The 24,809-nt window shown below is 38.6% G+C and overlaps 1 protein-coding gene across 2 annotated transcripts in view; it reads right to left on the bottom strand.

Annotated features, from left to right (window-relative positions):
- The window catches only part of FAF1 (Fas associated factor 1), a 190,537-nt gene that overhangs the window by 46,935 nt on the left and 118,793 nt on the right, over positions 1 to 24,809 (bottom strand). For both annotated transcript variants that reach the window (XM_064147538.1, XM_064147537.1), the window contains 5 exons: positions 23,938 to 24,033; positions 20,532 to 20,658; positions 17,861 to 17,924; positions 16,853 to 16,934; positions 8,284 to 8,438 (listed from right to left, as the gene is read on the bottom strand). In XM_064147538.1, the coding sequence (XP_064003608.1) occupies positions 8,284 to 8,438; positions 16,853 to 16,934; positions 17,861 to 17,924; positions 20,532 to 20,658; positions 23,938 to 24,033 (524 nt within the window). The remainder of the gene's footprint in view (positions 1 to 8,283; positions 8,439 to 16,852; positions 16,935 to 17,860; positions 17,925 to 20,531; positions 20,659 to 23,937; positions 24,034 to 24,809) is intronic.

The raw sequence follows: 24,809 nt of genomic DNA, 5'->3' as shown, positions 1-24,809 counted from the left end.
CAGATACTTCCTTACTTTGAGAAACTTCAAAACTTCAGGAATCAGTATGAAAAAAGTAGTAACTTCTTTCTCAAGCATGAAGAAAACAAAGATGAATATTAAATATGCAAGATTTCTGGTTATTTTAAATAGCAATCATATACTGTGCAAAGTCAATATAAGACTCATTAAAATGTTAATGTAAAAATAACATTTTTATATTAGGCATTCACATTAAAAAAAAGGCAATAAGGAAAAGCTGAGGACATGAAATGGTACAGTAAAATTTGCTGCTATCCATAGTCTCCATAGCAGAGAATCTTACCTACCCTGGTAGGGTCATAACTATTGACTCAAACTCAAGGCTGCATGAGCAACAGATACAAGGCATATTTTAAAGATGTATAAAGCAACCTGAACCAAATGATGTGGATATTCTCCTTAGTACCGAGGGATTCAGAACTAAAACCTACGATCTTATCCACTACTACTTTATAGAATCATAGAATCAACCAGGTTGGGAGAGACCTCCAAGATCATCCAGTCCAACCTATCACCCAGCCCTAACCAATCAACTAGACCATGGCACTAAGTGCCTCATCCAGTCTTTTCTTGAACACCCACAGGGACGGTGCCTCCACCACCTCCCTGGGCAGCCCATTCCAATGGGAAATCACTCTCTCTGTGAAGAACTTCTTCCTAATATCCAGCCTATACCTACCCTGGTACAACTTGAGACTGTGTCCCCTTGTTCTATTGCTGGTTGCCTGGGAGAAGAGGCCACCCCCCACCTGGCTACAATGCCCCTTCAGGTAGTTGTAGACAGTAATAAGATCATCCCTGAGCCTCCTCTTCTCCAGGCTAAACAGGCCCAGCTCCCTCAACCTCTCCTCATAGGATTTGTGCTCCAGGCCCCTCACCAGCTTTGTTGCCCTTCTCTGGACATGTTCCAGCACCTCAACATCTTTCTTGAATTGAGGGGTCCAGAACTGGACACAGTATTCAAGGTGTGGCCTGACCAGTGCTGAGTACAGGGGAAGAATAACCTCCCTTGTCCTACTGGCCATGCTGTTCCTGATGCAGGCCAGGATGCCATTGGCTCTCTTGGCCACCTGGGCACACTGCTGGCTCATCTTCAGCTTACTATCTATCAGTACCCCCAGGTCCCTTTCCTCCTGGCTGCTCTGTGAGAGTAAAGCCCAGATGAATGTGTTATCCGTCTCTTCAGAAAACATGGAAGATCTAATTTCATCCTGCAAGGTTCAAAAAAGATTAGGTAAATACTTTATAACCCCATTTAGCCTAAACCATGTGCCTCTCGAAACTCGTTAACCCATCCTTTCAGATACCACTGGACATCAGAGAAGATGATTGGTAAAAGTATAAATAAACTACACATAGCCCCCGTGCTAAAACCCAATGCAAGACACAAGGTGCACCTCTTGGATCACTGGTAGCCTTGAGTACTGCCTATCATGTTAGAAAGACAGGTAATACATGCTCTGTTGAGGAATACCCAAGACATGCTACAGATAGCTGTAATAATAACCTAGAAAAGATTAGAGAGCATGTTTAGTTGCTTTACAGATGCTAGCAAAGTGAGAGAAGCTACAAGCACGTTGGAAGTCAGTAAAAGAATTTAGCTTAACCTTCACAAATCAGAGAAATGTCTTGACAATGCAACTCGACAAGGTCAGTGGAAGTCTCCAAGTAGGAGGTACAATTGCACAAGTACAGAATAAGAATCAAGCAGTAAGAGAAGAAGAAAAGTCATGATGTGAACAAGATGAGCATCATATCAGGGTGAGTAAACAGAAGCATGGTTTGTACAACATGAAGTGATCCTGTTTCTATTTAGGTCTGAGAAGGCAGTTTTAGGCAGACTGCTTCAGTAAAGATGTGGACCAGTTGCAGAAAGGCCATATGAAGGTTGCAGTAACAAATGCCTGCAAAAGGACCAAGCTACAAGGAAAGGCTGAAGGAATCACAGTTGCTTAGTTTAAGAAAACTGCAAGAGATCTTAAGAGTGTAATCTGTGTGACCTTCTCGAGGTGACCCTGCTCTGACAGGGTGTTTGGACTACATGATCTTTCAAGGTCCCTTCCAATCCTAACATTCTGTGATTCTGTCACACTGAGAGAACCAAGATATAACTGTCACTGACTGCTGCAAGAGAAATTTCAGTGTCAACTGCCTACAGGTAGTGGAAGTCAAGCTCTGGAGCCAGTTATGGAGAACACTGAGAAACCTCCCACACTAGAGACTGGATCAGACAACCATGGGTGAGGAATGACACTGGTACAACTGAACATTCTGCAAGACATGAACTGAAGAAATTCATTTTACATATGCATTTTGCACAGGACACTACAGAGTTCTGTTCTTTCACCTTTTCTGTTGAAGCACCTTAATAAACTAGGTTGTAGTTGGAGTACAGTAGGATAGGACTTGCTCTGAGATTTGCTTTTATTGTGGGAACTTAAACCATATGCTTACAAACATATCAGTTTCGTTAACTTGGTGCCTTTAATAATGGTTGGGTTTTTTTTCATACAACCTTAAGGCATTACTATAGGCATTAAAAAAACACATTGGAGGGACATCTTTCTATTTATAGTTCAGTATCATGGAGACAACCATATCTTACTAATCATGATCAGATTAAAATGCATTCTCTGATGGTTTTTAGTTCTCCAAATTTGGACATTTTTAGACTACTAACATGAAATTACCTTGAAGCACATAAATATTTAAGCAGGGATAGTTTACCTTTTCTGGTGGGTGTATAATAAACAGTTTAACCATTATCTATATACAGGCTGTTTTGTTCTCCATCTAAAGAGACAAATCACCTTTTATCCTTTCCCTTTTTCCTTCGTTTCAGTGCTATTAGGAAACTATTCACAAGTGCAACCCTGAACAATACTATGCAGTAATTATGACTAGATAACAAAGAGATGTGAACAATTACTGAGCCCATTTTGAAACCCTACACTAATAAAGTCATTAGATGCTGCCCTTGCCATGAGCCTTCTAAAAGCTTCTGAAGTTACAAGAACACACGGCATTGTTTGTTAGGACAATCGCTGCTGGCAGAATGCAAACCTTGAGTTAAACCATGCTGCAAATTGATCTTGACATTCTGTTAAGACCGCCACTAAAACCAAAAGCAAAGGAGAAAAGGAGAAAATGAGCGGGTGGGATGTAATCATGGAGCAGAAGGGCTCCCTCCTCACCTTCTTTCCTCTTCCTCCTCAAAACAAACCATACAGAAAATGACAAACTCGCCTGGTGTTTGAGGACCTTTATTTTTAAAACATTAATTAGACTTTTGACCTGTTTTTATTGACTGGCACTGTATTGCTATTAAAGTAAACTAAATAATATATTACAAAATACAATAGAAAAGGTTTTCACGCTGCTCTGTAAAACCTGTTAAGGATTTACTGCCTAAAGAACACATCCAATGGTTTTGCAAGCAACATACACAGAACCTAGGGTCACTCCTGAAGAGAGATTAACTCACCTCGTCCAGCTCTCACAGACCCCACACCTGCAATATATTTGCTGAAGGATCAAATAGGATTGGGGAGCTGGAGTAATATGGTCAACTGGTCTTCATCCAGGCATGCATCCTTCAGTAGGTTAGTATTAAGGGTCAGCAACTGTGAATATGGCTAATTACTTGATGACGGAAATTGCAGGTGAAGACAACCTGCTGCTGAGAAGCACTTCAGTCAATTAACTCTTTCCTAAGCTTAAGCAAAGTGAAAAAACTATCGTTTGAACATTAAAACTAACAAGTACCTGTCATCAGAGCTGAGAAAAGTTGGCAACACCTTGAAATACAGCGCCCAAGGGCAACGCTATCAAAAGCTAAAAAGCTGCTACAGACATCTGAGTCGCTCTTTGATGGTTTTGGCATTGCTCTGTTTGGCAAACATGAAGTACACTGGAAATGTAGTCATATTGTGCACAATCTATGTTTGTAAGGGGGTGTGTGCTATATGTGTAGGTACAGCTGTATCCATACACGTGCACTACCTATCTGCCCTTGATACAAACATGTTAATGTATACATACTCATACATATATATACACACACACACACCTCCTATACACAGAGCTGCAGCAGAATAATGGTATTTAGCTGACTCTTCAAAGTCTGACAGTGTCAGAACTATAACTGCTCATGTCTGACTTTCCTGCTTATCTCTCACATAACATTTCTGGAAAGCTGGGGAATTGCTTAGCCTGTGCCACAGCCCAATGCAGCTGTGTTCAACCCAAAAGGTGAGGCCAACACCACTGGTCAAATTCACTGCTCACCTCACTAAAAGATGAGGTCAACTCCACTGCCCTGACACCTCCCATGTATGTGTTTCTGCTGTTCAGAATGGCACAGTAGCAATTCTCCATAGGAAGCAATGAAAAGGAAACTGATTTTTAAGCTCATGAATTATTCCAAACTGAGCAGAATTTAACAAGAAAGTAGAAGATATACATGCAGAGCTTCGCTGCTTTTTGCCTCCTTTAACTAGGGACATTACTTACAAGAATATTCCAAACAGCTGCTCACCAAACTGAAGTCAACTACAGGTGATAAAGCTTTCACATGGGGTCCTTAACAGCGTTATAAAACCACCACATTGTTTTTCTAAATTAAGGCTAGTTATGTCATGCCTTTTATTAAGATTTATTTTGTATTCTAATAGTGAAAAGATTCATAACAAAACAGCCTCTGAACTGGATTAACTAGAGTCCTCCTTCAGTTTGACAAACTAACAGCCCTGGGTAGCAGCAGTCAGATTTTTTTTGACTCTCACCATTGCAGTGCTTAAGCTCTTACACTATTGCTAACTATTACCCTGACAGCTGCACATGGCCTCTTAATTCCAGCATTGCTTACAGAATGCTCTCCACCCAGTTGCAATAGGTGTTCACAGGATATCAGTGAGATCATTGAGTCAAACTCCCCTGCCAGAGCAGGACCAGACAGTCTAGCTCAGGTCACACAGGAACACATCCAGACAGGCCTTGAAAGGCTCCAGAGAAGGAGACTCCACAACTTCTCTGGGGAGCCTGTTCCAGTGTTCTGTGACCCTTACAGTAAAGAAGTTCCCCCTTGTGTTGAGGTGGAACCTCCTGTGCTGCAGCTTACATCTATTGCTCCTTGTCCTTGTTGAAAAACAAGAACCATTCAGGTGGAAAAAGACCCCTGGGATTATCAAATCCAATCACAGACCCTGTCCTACAAAGTTCACCCCTAAACCATATCCCTAAGCACCACACCTAAATGACCTTTAAACACATTCAGGGATGGCGACTCAACCACCTCCCTGGGCAGCCTGTTCCAATGTCTGACTGCTCTTTCTGTGAATGATGTGTTGAGGATGGAATTAATTCAATGAATGAGAAATTAAGTGAAAGAATCACATCCAGGGATGTCAGAGGAGGACAGCAAGGAACAAGAAAAGAAATTACTTGAAGTTTTATTACTTATACAAGGAAGGTATTCATATCTGCATGAGTTTATTCATGCCATATTACAGTACTGAAAATCTGTCTTGTACTAATGACATTGAGATTGTCCCTGTTGACTGCTGTAAATAAAGTGGGTCTGATTCTTCTGCCTTCTGTAAAGGGTTAACCCTCCTGGAGGTGGTTTGAACCTGACCCCAGGTGTAGTGGTTAGCCCACTCCCACTTCCTGCCTAGACACTCTATAAAACCAGAGGAACTTCCTACTTTTCTCTTTGCTCCCCCTGCCTGCCAGCAGCACCCTGGCTCCTCCTTTTGCCATCTTGCCATCCTACCACATGGTGGGGCAGCCCCTTCCTGAATCTAACTCCTTTTATTATTATTACCTTAAATACCTTTTATTTCTTGTTAAAGTTTTTCTTTTAACTTCCAAATCGAAGCAAGGATATTCTTTGGCTGGTTTGCCCCCATTTTTTCCCTCTCTACATGTAATTTCTTTCTTTGCAAAATGGAGAAAGAGGAAAGCATCCTATTATTGTATTGTTCCTTTAGGTATTTTGGGCTCCAGGAAGCTAAATCAGACCAACACACCTTCCCACTCTGGCCTTTCCACTAGTGGAACCGTTACAACAGCACAAGCAAGCTCCTCCTCAGCTACACCAGCATGTGAAAACCAGTGCCTTCTGCTACTGCTGTTTTCACAGCATTCAAATAAAAAGTGCAACTACATTTTTAAGGATAGAGAACAGAACAGGCTCCAAAACATGATGTCACATGACAGAGGGCAGTAATTAAACAGATGCACTGACTATTTCATCATGGGAATGTTCACAGTGCATCAGCTCTTTCCAAAGGGAGAAGAAGTATCATGCCCCCTCAGAAGCAAGCGCAGTCCAAGGAGCAAGATGTGACACTAAACATACCCAAGAGGCCAGTATGCCTTGTTTTCCCCTATTTTTTTACCTCACTGTTAATATTACAGTTTCTTTGGTGTTGTTGTTAATAGAAATAAAAAAATTAAGGATGAAAACTCTGCCATACTGCACCACGGGCAACTAGGTTCATTGAGAACAGCTATAAAGCCTTAAACAAGCCCTTTATTTGGTGTTTTAAGCAGTGTCATAAGGAGTTAATAGGACACAGCTGTACAGGCTCTTTCTAACAAGCAGCTTCTGTTGCTTTGGTCACCACAGGTGTCTCTGTAACCTGCAAACTCCTATTACTAGTGTATCAAAGTTGTGCTACTTAATAGATTTCTTTAGTAAAACACAACAAAGCAATTACATGGCTGTTGATTGTCAGTCATAAAAACCCCCTCAAACACAGTTTTTCAAAAGAAACTACACTGCAATTTTTTGTCATTGTAAAATAAAAGAATTGAGAGAATTAAATAGAAAAGCAAACAATAGAACAGCAGGTAGTCAACTGAACTTAGCCACTACAGATGGTTTAGAAATAGTGTTTCCTTCTACACCAACTCGTGGAATAAAAGAAAAGGAGGAGGCTCCTTACTGCCCATGAATGGCAATGCCAAGAGACTTAAGCAACTTTCCAGTCTAAGTATTTGGTCCCATGAAAGAACCTAGATGTTTCTTTTTCCTCTGTAGCTTTTTCCTTGTTAAAAAACCTTTTTTATCTGTTTTTGTGACTGCTTTTTCTCCCAATCTTTTAACTCTTCCCTAGGATAACAAACTAGAAACATAGCTGCTGATTCTTCCAGTGATGAAATGCGAAGGGTCAAGAGAGGAATTTCTGGGAAACACAAGTGTCATTTTACAAGTAATCAAAGAGATTGTTCTGTTCTCCATGACTACTTTGAGGAAAGAACTATGAAATATAATTTAAGTATTTACAATATTGTTAAAAATTGACATGTAAAAATAAGAATTAATTGATGCTGTATTCTAGCAAGCCATAAGATGAAGAAACATAAATATATACTTTTAATTGTTTCAGTAACCAGTGGAACTGTGCAAAAAAAAGTGGCAACCATATCCCAGTCCAAATGATTTGTATCTTTTGTTCAAAAGTTACATTAACTCTTATTATAGCAAGGTATGCAAGACACCATCCTGACGAGCAGTCATCTGTGTAAATAAAGGTGATGAAATATGGTCTGACCAAACAAGTCTGATTTTCAAATGTACTAAGTAAAACACTAAAATAATTATTTTCTAAACACTGTGATCAGCTGATAACTAAAGAAGAGAAAAGTCTTAATACAAAGATAAGAAAATTTGTTGGTAACACAAAAATGTGGAAGGGATGTGGAATCTACAGGGTTTTAATTTCTTTACTCATCAGCAAAATGACTTAAGACACAAATGTCTATGCCTCTCTAAGACATAGGGACAACTTTCATTATACTAAGACCTATTAACACATCTGAACACAAGAAAATCATAGTTTACAAACATGCATGTGAATTGTGAGCTTTTACATTTTCATAGAATCTGCTCTCAATGTTAATTTTTTAATAAGATTTTAAATTAAAAACAGTAGCTATTCCCTCTGACAGTTTCTACTGCAGTTAAACCGACACACAATTAGTGCCCCATAATACTATGGCACTGCAATGCAAAATTGTGAAGACATCCTCCTAGGACTATGTTTATAAAATAAAATAGGGGGAAGAAAAGTAAAATAACTCATGAAATTTTTTTGTAATGGGAACAAGAAATCACTTTGTAATGAAAACAAGGACAGTCCAACTCTCAGTCAGTGTCAGCCAGCACAGCTCCACTGATCAACTAAGAGCAAGCAGCAAAAGACTGGATACCCAGAGACAAGAGTCTTCAGAAAAGCTGCTCCTTAGGAGACTTACCTTGCTCTGTTCGCTTCTTTTGTCATGTCCCATGCCCAGGTTATGAAGTTCTGACTCAGATAGGAGACAATGGATTCAGCACAAAGCATTTGTGAGCAGAAGACATTAGTTAGCACACTTTCATCATGGTGGAGGTAGATAGCAAGAAGCTTTCTCTGAAAAGAGACACAGGACAAGATCAGTGAAAACTTCCTCAGGCTGTTCAGCAGTTTAAAATTCTTGCTGCAGATTTGTGTGTCAGTACACCCTATGGTGTTTTATTGAGGGTGCAGAGTACCTCTGCGTGTAGAAGGAAGAAAAGACCTCAGCAGATTTCAAATCACAGAACCGCAGAAACATTCAGCTGGAAGAGACCTCAAAGATCACCCAGTCCAATCTTTGACCCCATTAGGGATATGATTTAGGATTGATCCTAGAGTGTCATGTCCACACACTGCTTAAGTCAAATGGTCTGTCTCTCCAAATCTACAATTCTTCTCAATGCTTGCTCCTGTTTTATTTTGGCTACCAAGATGCCACATATTACATGCTTAGAACATGAAAACTGCAACAGTTCAATGAAAATGAAAAACCTCATTAACAGACTTAGCTGGATAAACTTTATTGGCCTGCTGCTCAATGAAGATAAATTTGGACAATTCCCTGAGCAAAGAACATACCTCTTGATGTAACTGCATCTACAATACAAACAATTATAAACAGCCTGAAAAAAAAGACAGTGTATTGGTATCACCCCACTTGTAATCAAATCAACAGATGAGTAAGCGACAAGATAGCTGCCTACAGTCCCAAGCCTGCTATGCTGCGTGCTGCATGTTTTGGCAGCTCTCTGTCCAGCTGTATGACGTGGGGATGCCCAAAGCACATCAGCCTCTCATCTACTTTATGAGTCAGTGTGTCAAAAGGCCATGTGTCAACACAGCTGGCTACATCACCAAGCCCCAGCACTGCAAATGAAGCAAGGGAAGGGGTACAGGAGACATGGATCAAAGCCCACACTGAGTTTGAGAATGCTGATAGATCCATCATCCATACCACATTAGCAAAAACTAGATGTTGAGGATGGTGTTTGTTGTCTACTGAAATGAAATATTCTATTTTATGTTCTTCTGAGACCCTATCAAGCAATTTTTCAGCTGTGGGGCCAGAGGCACAGAGCTGTGCTGTGTCTCCAGGATTAGGCTTCGAGGAGACCTTGTAACAGCCTTCCAGTATCTGAAGGACACCTACAGGAAGGCTGGGGAGTGACTATTTACAAGGTCTTGTAATGACAGAATGAAGAGTAATGAGTTTAAACTGGCAGAAGGGAGATTTAAACTGGATGCTAGAAAGTTCTTTCAAGTGAGAGTGGTGAAACACTGAAACAGGTTGCCCAGAGAGGTTGTGGATGCTTCTTCCCTGGAGGTGTTCAAGGCTAGGTGGGATGAGGCCTTGAGTGACCTGTCCTAGTGGAAGGAGTCTGTGCTGGTAGGAACTGGATGATCTTTGAGGTCCCTTCCAGCCTAAACCATGCTAGAGTAATCTCAGATCACCTTTAGGGAAGCGAGCCTGAGTGCACCTAAATACAGAAAGAAGACTGAGCAACATACAGAGAAACTACACACTAACTCAGGACCATAACTCTATAGCTGGCAATCAATGAGCAATAAATACCATTCAGAAAATTACAACTTCCCATTCCCTCCTACCCATACATATCTCACTTCATTTGAAAATCCTACTGAAACATATTTGCTGAGATGCTATAGCAAATGCTATTTTCAGAGTTGAAATAACAGCCATTTCAAATCTCTTACTCAGAAATAACAGTGAACAGTAGCTGTATCGAGACACATCACTATCAAGAGATGGGATGAAATTTTGAGACAAGCTGTCTTTGTAGAAAAGACTGTATGGCCATCACCTCACACACTGGCTTTAGATGAAACTTAATGACTGTTTATAAAAGGAAGAATACATTTGAACATTAGACTTTGGGAAAGAGATTAGTACTTTGCATCAATGTTTGCCTAATTTAAGTGTTCTTCAGAACCACATACACATGTGCCGGTAAGGGCCATTAATAAGACCAACATGCAGAGATCCATATAAGTGCAGCCAACAATGTTGACTGAAACAAAACTTGAAAATCCAGGGCACTGATGCACAATATCAAGCAATAAAACAGCATTTCTGTGGTGATATTTAATTTAAAAAGAAGAAAGAGGCTGGGGAAGATCAGGCACTGTCTGTTTTTGAGGATCAGCCATTCTGCATTTCAAAGCATCGATCCCTGCAATATCCAGGTTACTGTGCTAGAATCTCGACTATTATATAGCAGTTGTAAGAGAGGGAGGGCAAAGATGTGTTTACTCAGTGATTAGGGCCTTAGAATAAGCCTCTAGCTCCTAGAGAGACAGCTCACCACTTATTCATTTGGACCAATTCACAAAGCCTAGAAAGATTAAACATCCATGCTGAGAAGACAAGCGAATGCAGACGGTGAAAAAGAAATAAAAATTCTTTAAAAACTCTGAGATGACTTCATTATTTTTTCCACAAGGAAACTTTAGGAAAGTGTTTAGTTAGAGAAAAACCCACATTGACCTCTCTCTAAACCCTTAATCTTTCCTTTGTGGTGGCACTGCTTTGTGGTAAGCGGATGGCTTTGCTCTCCTCTTTTCACTGTGAGCGCACAGAAAAAAAGGCTCTTGAGAAACACTTTTGCTTCCAAAAAAACAACCCCATGAAACTGTTAAATATGAGATTCCATACAACAGAATGTTTCAAAATATGTACAGTTTCAGGCTTAAAGACTTAGGGACAAATTTTAGTAAACAGAACCGGCACATGCACAATAGGTATTTGCCCTGAGCTATCACACAAGTGAAAGTAATTCTTGTTGCATCAACAAATCTCACCACGCAAAGCACTAAACTCCATCCCATACTTGCGTCTGATTATTCATCCAAAAAGCTAAGGTCAGGGACAGGTATACTGCTAGGACAAAAGCAAAGAGATAGCAAGAGAAACTGAAGTGCTGAAACACAGTTTATACATATATATATACATACAAAATCTGAATGAAATCCAGAGATAGTTTTTCTTTGGAAAAAGGCATTAATGCCAAAAAAGATTGATGGCTTTGAGTTTGTTGTTGTTGCTGTATGGTTGGTAGGTTTGGGGTTTGGTTTTATTTTTTGTTACTAATAAAATAGGCTTACTGAAGTGCTGAACAGTCTTGACTTCTGTAAAAGAAGCCTAATCGATGGAGCCTTAATCTGTTCCGTGCTGAATTTCTCAAAAAGGTGTCTCAGGGGTTACATGCTTAGTATACAATTTAAATCAAGAAAAATAAGCCAATGAGGAAGAACTTCTATTAGTCCTTACAAAGGTAGGGGATACTGAAAAGGTTTTAAGTACTGAACAGTTGATAAACTTCCAAAGGCCTTAGGACATGAGGACCCTAAGCCATCAAGATATGTGTTTTTCAGACTATGTAGACCCAGGCAGCAAAACACTGGAATTTTCAGAAGGGGCCTGGATTTACAAATGTACTCAGGACTGTGTCTCCCTGGTGTAAGACTTGAGGTCCTAAAAGCCTGAACTCCAAACTCAAGGTTTCATTTTATTTCAGAGGCAAAGGGGCCATGAGAAAGGTGTTGTTTTCAGCATCTTATCTCTCTACCTTTAAAAATCCATACCTCAAGCATTTTCTCCTGCAACCTTGCTGCATTCAGACCGCAGGAGACTCAATCAGCTGTGCTCTGCTGTCTTGCCTCACTCCACCACTGTGCATCTGCAGTGAAGCGCTGCAGCCCTCTCCTGTCTGACTGGGATCTGCCAATGGAATATGCCTGGCACATGGCATCCTGGAGGAAAACAGACTGCAGATGCACACTGCACTACAGCAGGGCAGCATCCTGAAAGGCATAGTCCTCCGAGCTGTAGCTGTGCACCATGAAACTTGTCTGCCACACCACCCAAAACACAGCAGCCTCCTGACATAAACTGACTGAGATAAATATAATACATGTACACTCCCACAGGAGACAAACACATCAAAGTTCTGTCCTATGTGCCAAAAAGGCCATGCCATCCACTTGGCCATTGCTGCATTTTGTAACCTTAGAAAAATTAATGCACTTTGTACAGATCTTCGCAGCTGAGAGATTGAATTGCTAATCACTGAGTTGTGGGATAACCAAGCTTCTCAGCTAGAGAAAAACTTAGATACCTTAGATTAATATTAATTAGAATGAGAACAGTGATACAGTCGTAAGGGCCAGCAAAACCACAGAACTGAAAGGTTATTTTTTAATCTCAGGTTCACAAGTTTAAGTAACAATTGAGGCAAAAATGTTCCTAATGTAATATCTGCTAAAAGCATTAAAGTTATTCCAAACTAATGAATCAAGTTCCTCATTTTTCCTCCAGGTTTTATGTAGTGAGAGATAATTTAAATAAGAGGACACATTTGGACATGTTTAAGCCTCTGAAGTGTACAGTTTAATCCATCTCTCTCTCAGGTGATCTTGGAGGGCATATGATCATCCTTTTTGGATATAGCCATCCTATCAGGCATAATCTTTTTTCCCTAAGCAGAAGGCAACCCCAAGGCAATCTGAACGACACCCAACAGGTTCCTAAAGTGACAGTGAAATTATTCCAGTGATATCTTACATAATGCAAAGAATATCCAGTAACTAAAACTGAATTCAAGTAAGATCTATGTATCTTAAGCTTTGAAAGAGGAGGTATGGTGACAGTGCAGCTGTACTCCTGACATTGCACCACAGAATTCAGGGAATAAAGGTGAGGGAAAAGGTAACAAAGACAAAGAAAAAGCTGTCCTGCAAATTGGAACCTCTCTATATATGAGGTGGCATCTAAAAGACAGATTTCAAATTTCTGAGACAAGAAGACCGGAGGGCAGCCAATGCTGTCTCTGTAATGTGCTCATACAGAAACCAGAATCATTATCTCTGCAAATCTTTTCTCTAAGTTCTGCATGGATTTAATTAGCTAGAATAATAATGAGGGACAATTTTCTAAGTTACCCAGATAAAAATGATCCTACAGAAAAGCCCTTCATGCAAGAATACTCTGCTTTTATTTGAACATGCCAAATCACAGAAGGAACCATGCTTTCTTCCAGGTATTCAGGAAAGAAAGTATGTGAGGAGGATCATGCTGCCACTAAACTGAACCTACAAGACAGAATTCAAGGAGGAGACAAGCATGATTCATTTTGAATATGCAGGAATATATATTGAGGTGACAACACCAATCTGTACGAAGAGAGATATTTCATGTATATATGTCAGGGGACAGAAAGGAGGTTGAGAGAGGAGAAGGAGATGTCTGGCAGAGGCACACAAAGATAAGAGTTCCTGAAAAGGTAAAGCATAAATCTTTATTCTTTCTTCATAATAAAAGAGTAGCAACCACCTACAAAATTGAAAAGGCAAACTAGCTCTAATAGCATAAAATAATTCAGCTTTATGTGCAGAGAGACCTCAGCGAGAGATTTTACATATATATATATGTATATATATATAAAAAATGATGAAGATCTTTGTAACAGTACTGTTAGGATAAACCAACTGACATTACAGAACACAAAGCACCCACAAGCTGCTTTCAGTTACAGAGAATCCTCCCCCAAACATCTTGTTTAACACTGTCCATTCCATGATTTCTTCCATAGTATCAGGTCTAGCTGTTACTATGACAGTGTAACTCCTTCAACAAGACTAAACTTGTTCCTCAAAATCTCACGTAACAGAGATGTTTCTTCCCAACTGGCACAGTAAGCAGAGGAAGAACTTCACAAACACACACACATAAAAAAAAGAATTACTAAACTTCTTTCTTCCTGACTCAATCAAAAGAAAAAAAATGGGGTGTGTGTGTATATATATATATGCAATAATCTCTGGAAATGAATAGAGAATACCCTTAACTACCAGGCTGCAGGAGGTAACTGGAGATTCCATTGCCAAGGACCAAGGGCATCAGTTGTTAGAGGCTCTATATCTTGGCTATTGTATTTTTGTGCTAGAGAGATACACAGATTTTACAGCAGAGGTACATGTGACCTCATTCCAACTCTTCTACCTAAAACTGACATTATCATGGGAGCCACTGCTCTCAAAGAAGAAAGATACTCACCACATATATTAATCTTAATTATCTAAAGACTCAAAATGCAAAGCTATGATAATAAAAGCTAAACTAAACATTGGTAACAACCAAATGTCTACTTTTTTTTTTACAAGGTGTTTCTTTTTGAAGTAACATTTTCTTAAACAACTATGAGTCACCTTCCTTTCCAACACATAAAAGGACAAAAGATTTAATAGAACAACATAGAATTTCCTAAAACTAATTTTAACCTTTTTGTCTGTGTTAAAACACATCCTGACATAAATTAATTTCTATAAAACAACTCAAATTAAAATACTGCATCCAAAAGACTTCAAGTTCACATAACATGGCATATTTTTGGAGGGAAAAAGTATCCACAATATAGATTAAAAACATAGCTGATGGCTGTCACACTAGACCTGAACCGTAAAGTGCACCTTCTGCTCTGGACAGCGTTGAGAATTTGTCAAGAAAAGGCTAAGAACTCTGAGCACTCAAGCTGCCAAGTGCTCTCAAATTAAATCAGTTTGAAGCGGTTTTCATTAAGATGGATTGAGTGTGGCATCGTGAGAAACACTCTATCAAATGTAGTGTTTTACTTAGTGATTAAGTATATACCAGTTGATGAAGCTACCCAAATCCTTCATAATCCCACCACTCCAATAAACATTTAATGAGTATATAAGTTCAAAAAGCCTAGCAGAGGATTTAAACCTTCAATCTTGTTTTTATTTACTCTTGGAACTCAATTTCTTACTTCAAGTGAAGAATGCTGGTGCCTGAAGCTCATCTGTTGCCCGGGTAAAATTAAGTGCCCACCATAGTATAAATTAGAAGACAAGACATATAGGTTGTAATTTCTCTCTGTTTTCTTTTTTTCTCCTTGTTTTCTATTGACCCATACATATTGAATTATAAAATGCCATTACAAAAATACAATGCGTCTCTTCCCTCAATTATGAATCCCAGGAGACAGTAGTGAAAACAACTTTTTTTTTGTAGCAGGAAAAAAAAACCCAAAAGAACTGCAAAAATAAATTTTATTTATACATTCTCATACCTTTGTTTAAAGCCAGGATGTTACAGCATAAAAATAATGTCATTCCAAAGGGTAGTTACAGGGCATAGCTTTCAAAATTAAAGGCAGTATTGGCAATATTTTAAAAAGGCAGCCACAAAATAAGGCTTTCTTAAGTATGTAAATTTATCCTGGTCTAAATACACTGCAAAAATAATAGAAACATAAGGTGACATGAATTTAAGATGCGCTACGCAGGCAGCATAAGAAGCACTTTGAGTATTAAAAAACTAAGTGACTGCACTACATTATGGTCAGATTTATATGTATACATTTTTTAATGAAAACTCTCATCCACGATTATATCCTTATCAACCATCATACCACTATCAGCCCTGTAAACCACTTGTGATGAAGTGACACAAAGCAGATTTCCTAACTCACTTTTGTTGTTGAATCGATACAATTTGTTTTAAAAGTGCATTAAGGTTCACTTCAATGAGTTGTTATTAATTAATATTTTACCACTAACTGATTAGGTATCCATTCCTGTTTTGAAGTTTGCATAAAGACATGAAAACATTCACTGAACTTAGACTGTGCACACAAGATGTTAAGTATGTGTTAAGTCACACAGTATAGATTTATAACGCCGCTCTTATCAAAACAGCCCCCAGCATAACATAGCTGCTCTTTCCAATATGAACAACTACAAGAAGATAAAACATTCTTCATTTTAAAATTAAATATCTAGCAAGGCAACAAAAAGTGACTTTCAAGAGCATGATTTTCTTGTTTGGCTTTCAGCTTTATCTGTACTTAATTATGCAGGGGTTTGGGTTTCTCCTTAGTGAATCGAGTCAACACAACTTAAATAAACTATCCCTATTCTAATTTTATTAAAACACTGATTTTAAAACTGTGCACAGAATAACAGAAATGTGAGATGTCTGGCTGGATGTAGAGAAAAACTAAATAACCAAACCTTAGTACTGGAACTTACTTGGCAGATAAAGGCTGTACAAAGGTGGGGAGAAAGACACACTGTATTTCAGAGACCTTTCAATTTAAATCTACAATTTCATTAGCCATCTTTCAAAGGAGTTACCAACATGCAATGTTCAACTTACTTGGTCCTAGGACATCATTATTTAAGAAAGAAAAGGAAAGGAAAAAAAAAGAGAGTAACTCTGATGACTAAAGAAGTCCAGTAAAAATACAGTCTGAGTTATTAGGAAGCACAAATTATTCACTGTACTTTCAAAACCATCGAGTAATTATTTTAGTCAGTCAACTCAATGAGCATGGCTCTTCACAAATAACAAAACCAAGATAACTCCAAAATGTAAAAAAAATAAAGATGAAACATTTAGAGTGACTTACATTTCCCCCCAGTATTAATTATTTTTAAGACACACTTACATCTCTAGCTTTCCCATAGAAGGCTTCTTGAAAAGCAGCCTCTAGTGATCCGATAAAATAAACAGGGTGGCAGTCACCATATCTATTTGGGAGAAAATTTCCAATTAACAAAAAATAAGTAGTTTCAATATTATACCCCTTCATATATTCTGTAAATGGTGTGAATTGGCTAAACTTTCAGAAAGATGAAGCACTACACTTTTGAAGGACAGCAAGGAAATATTTAGACACCATCTGTCTCCCAGGATTCAAAAGCTCAAAGTAACCTTAAAAATTTCATCTTAAAAGCTCTGTTTGATATATATGACACTTTAAATTCTATTCATTTTTCAATCCCAACTTCTTCCTTCACTTCATTATATTCTTAAATGTTAATTAAAGGCTATTCTTATATTACACATTAAGGCATCTCATATATAAAAATGAACTTTTCATCACGGAAGAGTAAAAACAGAAGGCATTAACTTTGCATTACTTTGCAGCATATTAGTTTGCAGACTCTACCTGCTTGATGAAACATGGCAACTGTTTAACAACGTATGACTTGGATGTATAAAGTTTAAAAAAGTAGCATTTCAATATACATTTTTAAGTACAGACTTATCCAACCACTTAATCATTGTGAAATCTCTTACTGCAACTCTCTATATATACGTACATTCCAATATTAACCCACTTCATCTTTTCTGATCCTGTATACCATATTAATATTACTATACATAATCAGTTTTTATACTCTTTTGTACCCTTGCACAATGAAGCAATTATATTCATTAGTAGCAAATAAAATAAGGCAAGAATCTGTCACTCTAACTTGGACTGAGAAATAATTTTATTTCCAAAACAATCCCAAAACAAAGCTAATCTTAAAATAAATTAGATTAGGATACCTGAATATACTATGATCCCACTAGAAAATATGTATATTTGGTTTATTTTTATATCCATTATTTATTAAAATGTACTTAGTTTATAACAAGAATTGCAGAGTCAGTAGTCTAAGCTTACCTTGAAGAAAACTCTGCTGTAAATTGTAATAAGGCATCTCCTTCATTTTCAGCATTTTCTGGCACTTGAAAAAGAAAAAAGGAAAACATAAATTGAATGCAACTTTACTGAACAATTTAATATGTAAACTGGCTTCAAAGATATATTTTAAGATGCCACATTAATTTTATAAAAGAAAAGACTACAGACTATGAATCTTTGGGAAGACAGGAAATTTTGCAGACACTCTCCTGAATATATTCAGGCTTTCCAAACTGTAAAATCTTCAGGTCCTGTGTAATGAGATGTATCACTTGTTTAGGGTTAACACTCTGGGCTTATTTTAATATATTGAAAACTAAAGTCTTGACTCACCATAATGCTACTTGCATTTTTTTAAGTATCTTTTATTTTTTAAACATCTTTGACATAATTTTTTTTGCTGTATTATTACCTATATTTGTTGTTAAAAAACTTCTAACACTATTGCTGGCCTAAGGCAAATTAAGAGTGTACAGAACTGCATACAGGAGGTAAGTGATGGCTCCTGCTCAATCATTTTCATAATTCAAGGGCAAATAATCATTGAGAAACTTGATTAATGTAAATTACCAATGATGTTAATTGTCATGAGATGCTAAAGCTAAAATCTGCAGACATTTCAAAACAGGGAAGCAGGAATCCAGTTACCTATAGGAACATTTGGTTGGAGATCATAATTTCTCTTCAGTTTAATTACTGAAAACATAAAGCTAAAAACATAAGCTTAAAAAAACTTTCTCCATGGGGAGAGGCTTTCACAGATGCCAACTCTGTTTACAACACTTTCATTTGACACATCTGCAATTGTGACACTCAATGACTTCTGACACTGCTAACAAAAACTCCTCTCATTGCCATGGTTATTTCAGGTAATTCTATATAATTTATGATGATGATAGATAGATATTTAGATACTTTCAAAATACATTTCAGCCCCAATATAAAAACATTTCAGGAGTCGCAGGCTAATGACCCTGTCATTTGTCTTAGACAAAACATTTAGCTATTAGAGATTCAGTGATCTCTAAGGGATCTTATGATAGAATAATAGAAATATAAAGTAGGGAAACGTCCCAAATATTCATTTTGGGATAATCCCCAAAGGGAAAAAAAATCCAAAACTTTAAAATCCTTCATCTGCAAGTTATTATCTAGCAGAAAAATGGAACAGATGTGTGCTAGTTTGCAGCTAGCTAGAATGTTTTGGTGAGAAGAACTAGATTACAGGCTGTGAAAGGAGAACAATGGTGATGTCTACTTCACTCATAGGCTTACTGAGAGATACAAGAAGAAGAATCAAAACATAGATAAGGCACTCGCTTCTACTTCTGCTGGAGAACTGGCTGAGCTGCATCTCTCTCTAGCCTCTCTCTGCTGTTTTCTCTGATTAATCCACTTTGCTTCCTAACCCCTTGGCCGAACCTCCATTCTTCCTTGGCACTGGGGTAAGGTTGAGAGGGGTAGGGGGAAGGTGAAGGGGCAGTTGGAAGCGCCTCCTGGGGACTCAGGTTTCTGGGAAGGGAGTTGTGTTTCTGTGTTACCTTTTACCTTGTATATTTCTGTATATAACTGTATATACTGTAAATCTCTGCTTATATATTGAGCTAAGGTGTAAATATAAGCTTCATTCAATTTCCAGAGCCAGCTGAGTCTAGTCTGGGAGATTTCCAAAGTGTGGGGGGCTGGGGAACACCCAAACTATCACAAGGTGAAAGCTGTGATTTTGTATTACTCTAAAAATAAAGGAAAGCAGAAGATTTCAGTACTGACAATTTGCTTTTATAACATGTATCATAAGCCTGTAGCTTCTTTTGTCTCTCACAGGAGTTTTAAGGATATATTATAAGCCTTATTATTCCTTTCAACAATTTGAAGTAAAGTTGCACGGTTTCAAACATGATAGAAAAAAATCATGACTTGGAGAAGAAAGAAGATTTTTGGTTTTCTGCAAATATGTTGCCTTGTCAGTTTCTGTGACATTAGAGAATTACCCAATATAGGGCAGAAAATACTTCATTCAACTCAGAATTAGACAGGCCAAATGCTGACTTTCCAACACTTGTACATATGAAAGTTTAAATACAGTTACAACTACTTCACACTCAGATCCACTGGTTCCTGGCCTTAATGAGACTCCTTTCTTTTCTCTAAGAGCTTCTTCTGGTTTCCAGATGTAGTAACTGGCATCCATTTCCCTTGCAAGAAAGATGGTACAACATTTCACAGCTATATTCTTTTAAATATAAAAAAATTGGACCTGATCTTCATCTACTGAAGACAGGCATTGCCACAAGAAAACTCATTTTGTTGTGTCATTTTATATCTACTAAGGCTCAGAAACTAAAACCAGGGTTTTTTTTTTGTAGGAAGATCTCTATAACCAGTATCTAATTTGATGAAACAGAGAAATCAAAATCTTCTACTGAGAAATGCTGTAGAATATAGTCTGCTTGCATGAAGAATGTGCAGACGTGGTGCTTAGGGACATGATTTAGTGGTGGAATTGTCAGTTTTATGTTAATGGTTGGACTCGCTGATCTTGGAGGTATTTTCCAACCTTAACAATTCTATGATTCTATTTCTTGTTACGCAGACTCATCACAGCACTCTGCCTTCTGTACTGCAGTACAATCAAGAGTTTAACTCTTACTCATTGGTGATTTCCTCAAGGCAGATGATGCTACTCCAAACATTTCTCCATCATCAACTCCAAACTCTGTAGCATCTTCAAAGTCATCTCCATCACTGTCACTAACCATATGAACATCAGTGCATTGCTACAGGAAAACAAAAAGGCAAAATCCATCAGTAAGCCTCTATTACAGACATCATCTTCAGTGAAATATGTATACAGTGAAAACCACACATTTCTTCAGAAACAGTTGTATACTGCATTTTGTTTTACTACTTTAAACAGCATGACCAGACTGCTTTTTAAAAGTAAGAACTAATTTTAACAGAAGCCTGGTTGACAGAGCAGTACTATGTGCCAAAATGCACTATTAAATAACTAAGGAACTGTCACTGTTTACACAGTTCAGCAAATTTTATATAGTTAAGGCTATTTTCCATTTTCAAGATGGTTTATCTGCATAAGAAAGAGTGAGAAAAGCCACACCAACTATCAATAATTTTAGACATTCAGATACAATCTACTTGAACAATACTCGCATAGTGAGGGACAGTCCTTGGAGAGGTATCTCTTGATCACATTGCAATCTCCAAAATACAAACTTAGCATTGCTGGTCCTAACCTGGCACATCAGCCTGCTGTGTGTTGAATGGCAGCCAGATTTATTTGGTGTACTGATAAAAAAGGGGAAAAGTCAATGTTTTTGGTTGAAGAACTAAATTCCCTTAGCCTGGAGAAAACTCCAAGGAGACCTAACAGCAGCCTACAAGGAGGATGCAAAGAGACTGTTTACAAAAGCCTGTAGTGACAGGCTGAGGGGCAATGGTTTGAAATTAGAGAAGAGCAGATTTAGGTTGGACATTTCAGGGAAGTTCTTTATCATGAGGGTGGCAGAACACTGGAAAAGGTTACCCAGGGTGGTAGCTGAGGCTCCATTCTTGGAGATATTCAAATTCAGGCTCAACAGGGCTCTGGGCAACCTGATATAAAAGAGTATGTCCCTGCTCACTGCAGTGGGGTTGGACTAGATAAATTCTGGAGGTCACAGAATCACAGAAAATGAGGGGCTGGAAGGGACCTCCAAAGCTCATCTAGTCCAACCCCACCTGCCAGAGCAGGATCTCCTAGACCAGATCACACAGCAACACATCCAAGTGGGTCTGGAATATCTCCAGAGAGGGAGACTCCACAATTCCCCTGAGCAGCCTGTTCCAGTGTTCTATAACCCTCACAGAGAAAAAATTCATCCTCATGTTTACATGAAACTTCCTATGCCTCAGCTTCCACTCATTGCCCCTTGTCCTGTCACTGGGCATCACCCAGCAGTGCCTGGCTCCAGCCTCCTGGCACTCACCCTTTACATATCTATAACCATTGATGAGGTCACCTTTCAGTCTCCTCTTCTCCAAGCAGCACAGCCCCAGCTCCCTCAGTCTCTCCTCATAAGAGAGATGTTCCATTTCCTTCATCATCTTTATGGCTCTGTGCTGGACTCTCTCAAGCAGCTCTATGTCCCTGAACAACCCTTTCTAACCCAAATCATTCTATGATTTTGTGATTGCTTTGGATTTCATGTCCTCTGCAACCACTCAGAAGAACGTAGGCTTTGATCCTTCAGTGTTAATTCACCTCTAAAGTAACTTCTTTTCATGAATGACTCGACCTAGAAGTTATGGTGACAGAACACTACAGAAAATCTCCATGAGTTCCTGAAGGTGCAGCAGACCATTTTATGGAACTGTCATGGAGAGTAGCAAAAGCTCTCTAAGTTTTTGCTATATCGTGTAGTTTCTAGTGCCTCACATTAAAAGCCAGAAGCATCGAAAAACCAAAACAATCTTTCAGTCCCATGGGAAGATTTCTCCCTAGGGTAAGTGAAAGGTAAACACTGGCCATGTTTCCCTTTCACTTGGCCTTGCTTTCCAGACAACAGGGTATTGTTTTGGTTAGTAGAAATGACTATCTTAGGCCTGCCCAGCACCTGCAGGTGGGCTGGCCTGAGGAGTGGTCTTTATATTGTTTAGGTAATGTTATCCAATTGTATAAGTTGCTTACTGTTTTTTACCAATGTATGTGAACAACGTAAAAGTGGTCTGAATTGTGGGCTAGTCCTATTTTGGAACATCATAAAAATGGTGGACAGGCCAGGATCGAGGCCCCCTAGCCTTCTGGGTCTGCCTCTTGTCCTTCTGGGTTTTTCCAGCCTTTCTGGTTTTTTCCCTTCCTCGCTCCTGTCCTTCCTCGGACTCCTAACAACAACAAACTGCTTGCCGATCTAGCCTCGCCTCGGGCGGACGCCGAGTCGCAGAGGCAGGAAGCTTGCACATGCCTGGACCCTCATCGGGAGAAAGGGACTCCCTACTAAGCTACAGACTGTGAGTAGCTGACGAACTATTAACTCAAACCAGAGACTCAAAAGAACTCTCTTTAAACATCATAGACTCTTTAATTTGCCATTCTCTGAAATGTTACTTTGACCTCAATCAAAAAAGAATTCACAAGGGTGGTGTAGTTTCGGGAAGAGGGAATCCGCATTCTTTGCAATAAATCACTGATAAAATAGTCAACGCCTCGCGTATTTTCCCCATAACTCTGCCGCGAAACTGCGTTCCACGACAGGAACATGAGAGTTCAGTGTTAGCATGTGAGCATTCAAGAGAGCAGCAAATACTCTCAAATATGCTGGATCTCTCGACACATAAAGAACTTCAGAAAAAGAACATTTACTGAATGAACTGTTAGCATTAAAATCCTACAAAGTGATTAAACTCACTCAGATCATTTCAGAAGAATGAAGTAAAGCAGCAATGATACATAGTTATGCTGGTACAGTCCAGCAGAAGGCAATAATCATTCATTTAACCTGCTAATACAGGCATAGCTAAACCAGCACTATCTGAGAATCATCTAACTTGTTAGCAACTACCTAACAGCTTATCTCCTGACCAAACCTCACAGGTATATCTTGCCAACTCAAATCAGCCAAACAGATTGAAGTATGTTCTATAGTTCTCTAACAAAATGTGTGGAAAATGAAAACTTGCTTATATTAAAATTAATTTTGAGGAAAGACAAAGGCCTTGGGAATTTTAATCTGAACTATTAAGTCAGAAACAACTAAAGAAGAGTTTATAGAGTGGAAACATCTCCTTTGGCTAATATGAAAAATTTCAACCTCCTGTTTAATTTGGAGTGCTTGTCAGAGTCTACTGTGCCTTGTTTACTTTGTTTTTCCTCATTTCCTTCAATAACTCATTTAGCAAGTTCCTTACTTTTTCACAATTAGGTGTTACAGGAATTGCACATTGATTGTTTTAAGAAGCAATTCTACTGACATATTTGACAACAGAAGAGATGGTGACCGTGACCAGCTTTCCCTGCATGTTTCTAGACCATACTGGTAAAATAAAGCTGATGTTCTTACCTCCTCGGATTGTTCCCTCGTTTGTACAGGTGAAGATCTTCTTCCAACTGTAAGCCGATGGCAAGGAAAGGTCAGTCCTGATGCAGCTAGAGTCATCTACAAAGCAAGCAATGATTGTTCATTAAAGCCATAGTCTCGACTGAAGGTTGTGGGGTTTCTAACGCTGCTTTGAGACTGAAGTCTGCGCTGCAGAAGAGAAGCATAAAGGAAGAGGCCTGAAAAATGAAAACAGCTCCTTACATAAACATATTCCAAGAAACATTAGTAGAGCTTTACAAGCATCTGTGCACAGAGTATCAGAACAAAACTAAATGGAACTGCAAATGCAAAACTGTCCTGAATTGTTTTCTCCTAAATCAGCACTGAAGTTTGTGTTTGTATTACATGCATGTGCTAGCTTTTATAGCTAACTTTGATGAAGTAAATATAATTTTTTCCTTCCTAGCCAATTAACAAATGTTAGTGTGCAGGTAAGTTCTTATACAACTGATAAAAACCAGCTAAGTCATTATCACCATAGAACAATTTGTCAGCAGACATTATAGAAAACACAATTGTAATGGCTACTTAAAATACACATTTCATCTCCACTTTGGTCATTACTAACATGAAAGGGATATGCCACGTTTCTCATATGAACAAGGAGACACAGAAACCCAACACTGCTGGTGAAAATGAGGTCAGTGCACACAGAATAGATGTTCGTTAACCTGTGCCAACAGAAACTACTTCTGCCTGTTGCTGTATGACTAAATCTCAACTCTTTTAAGCTAATAAGACAGCAAACAGAAAGAAGCTAGTGTCATTTGAAAGACAAAAATATCAGAAGCCTACAAACACAACAATATTTGAAAATCTGATCCTACACTGCA

This window comes from Pogoniulus pusillus, chromosome 8, assembly GCF_015220805.1.
Source record: "Pogoniulus pusillus isolate bPogPus1 chromosome 8, bPogPus1.pri, whole genome shotgun sequence".
In the NCBI taxonomy this organism is placed as follows: Eukaryota; Metazoa; Chordata; class Aves; order Piciformes; family Lybiidae; genus Pogoniulus; species Pogoniulus pusillus.
This window is presented reverse-complemented; position numbering and strand designations above follow the sequence as displayed.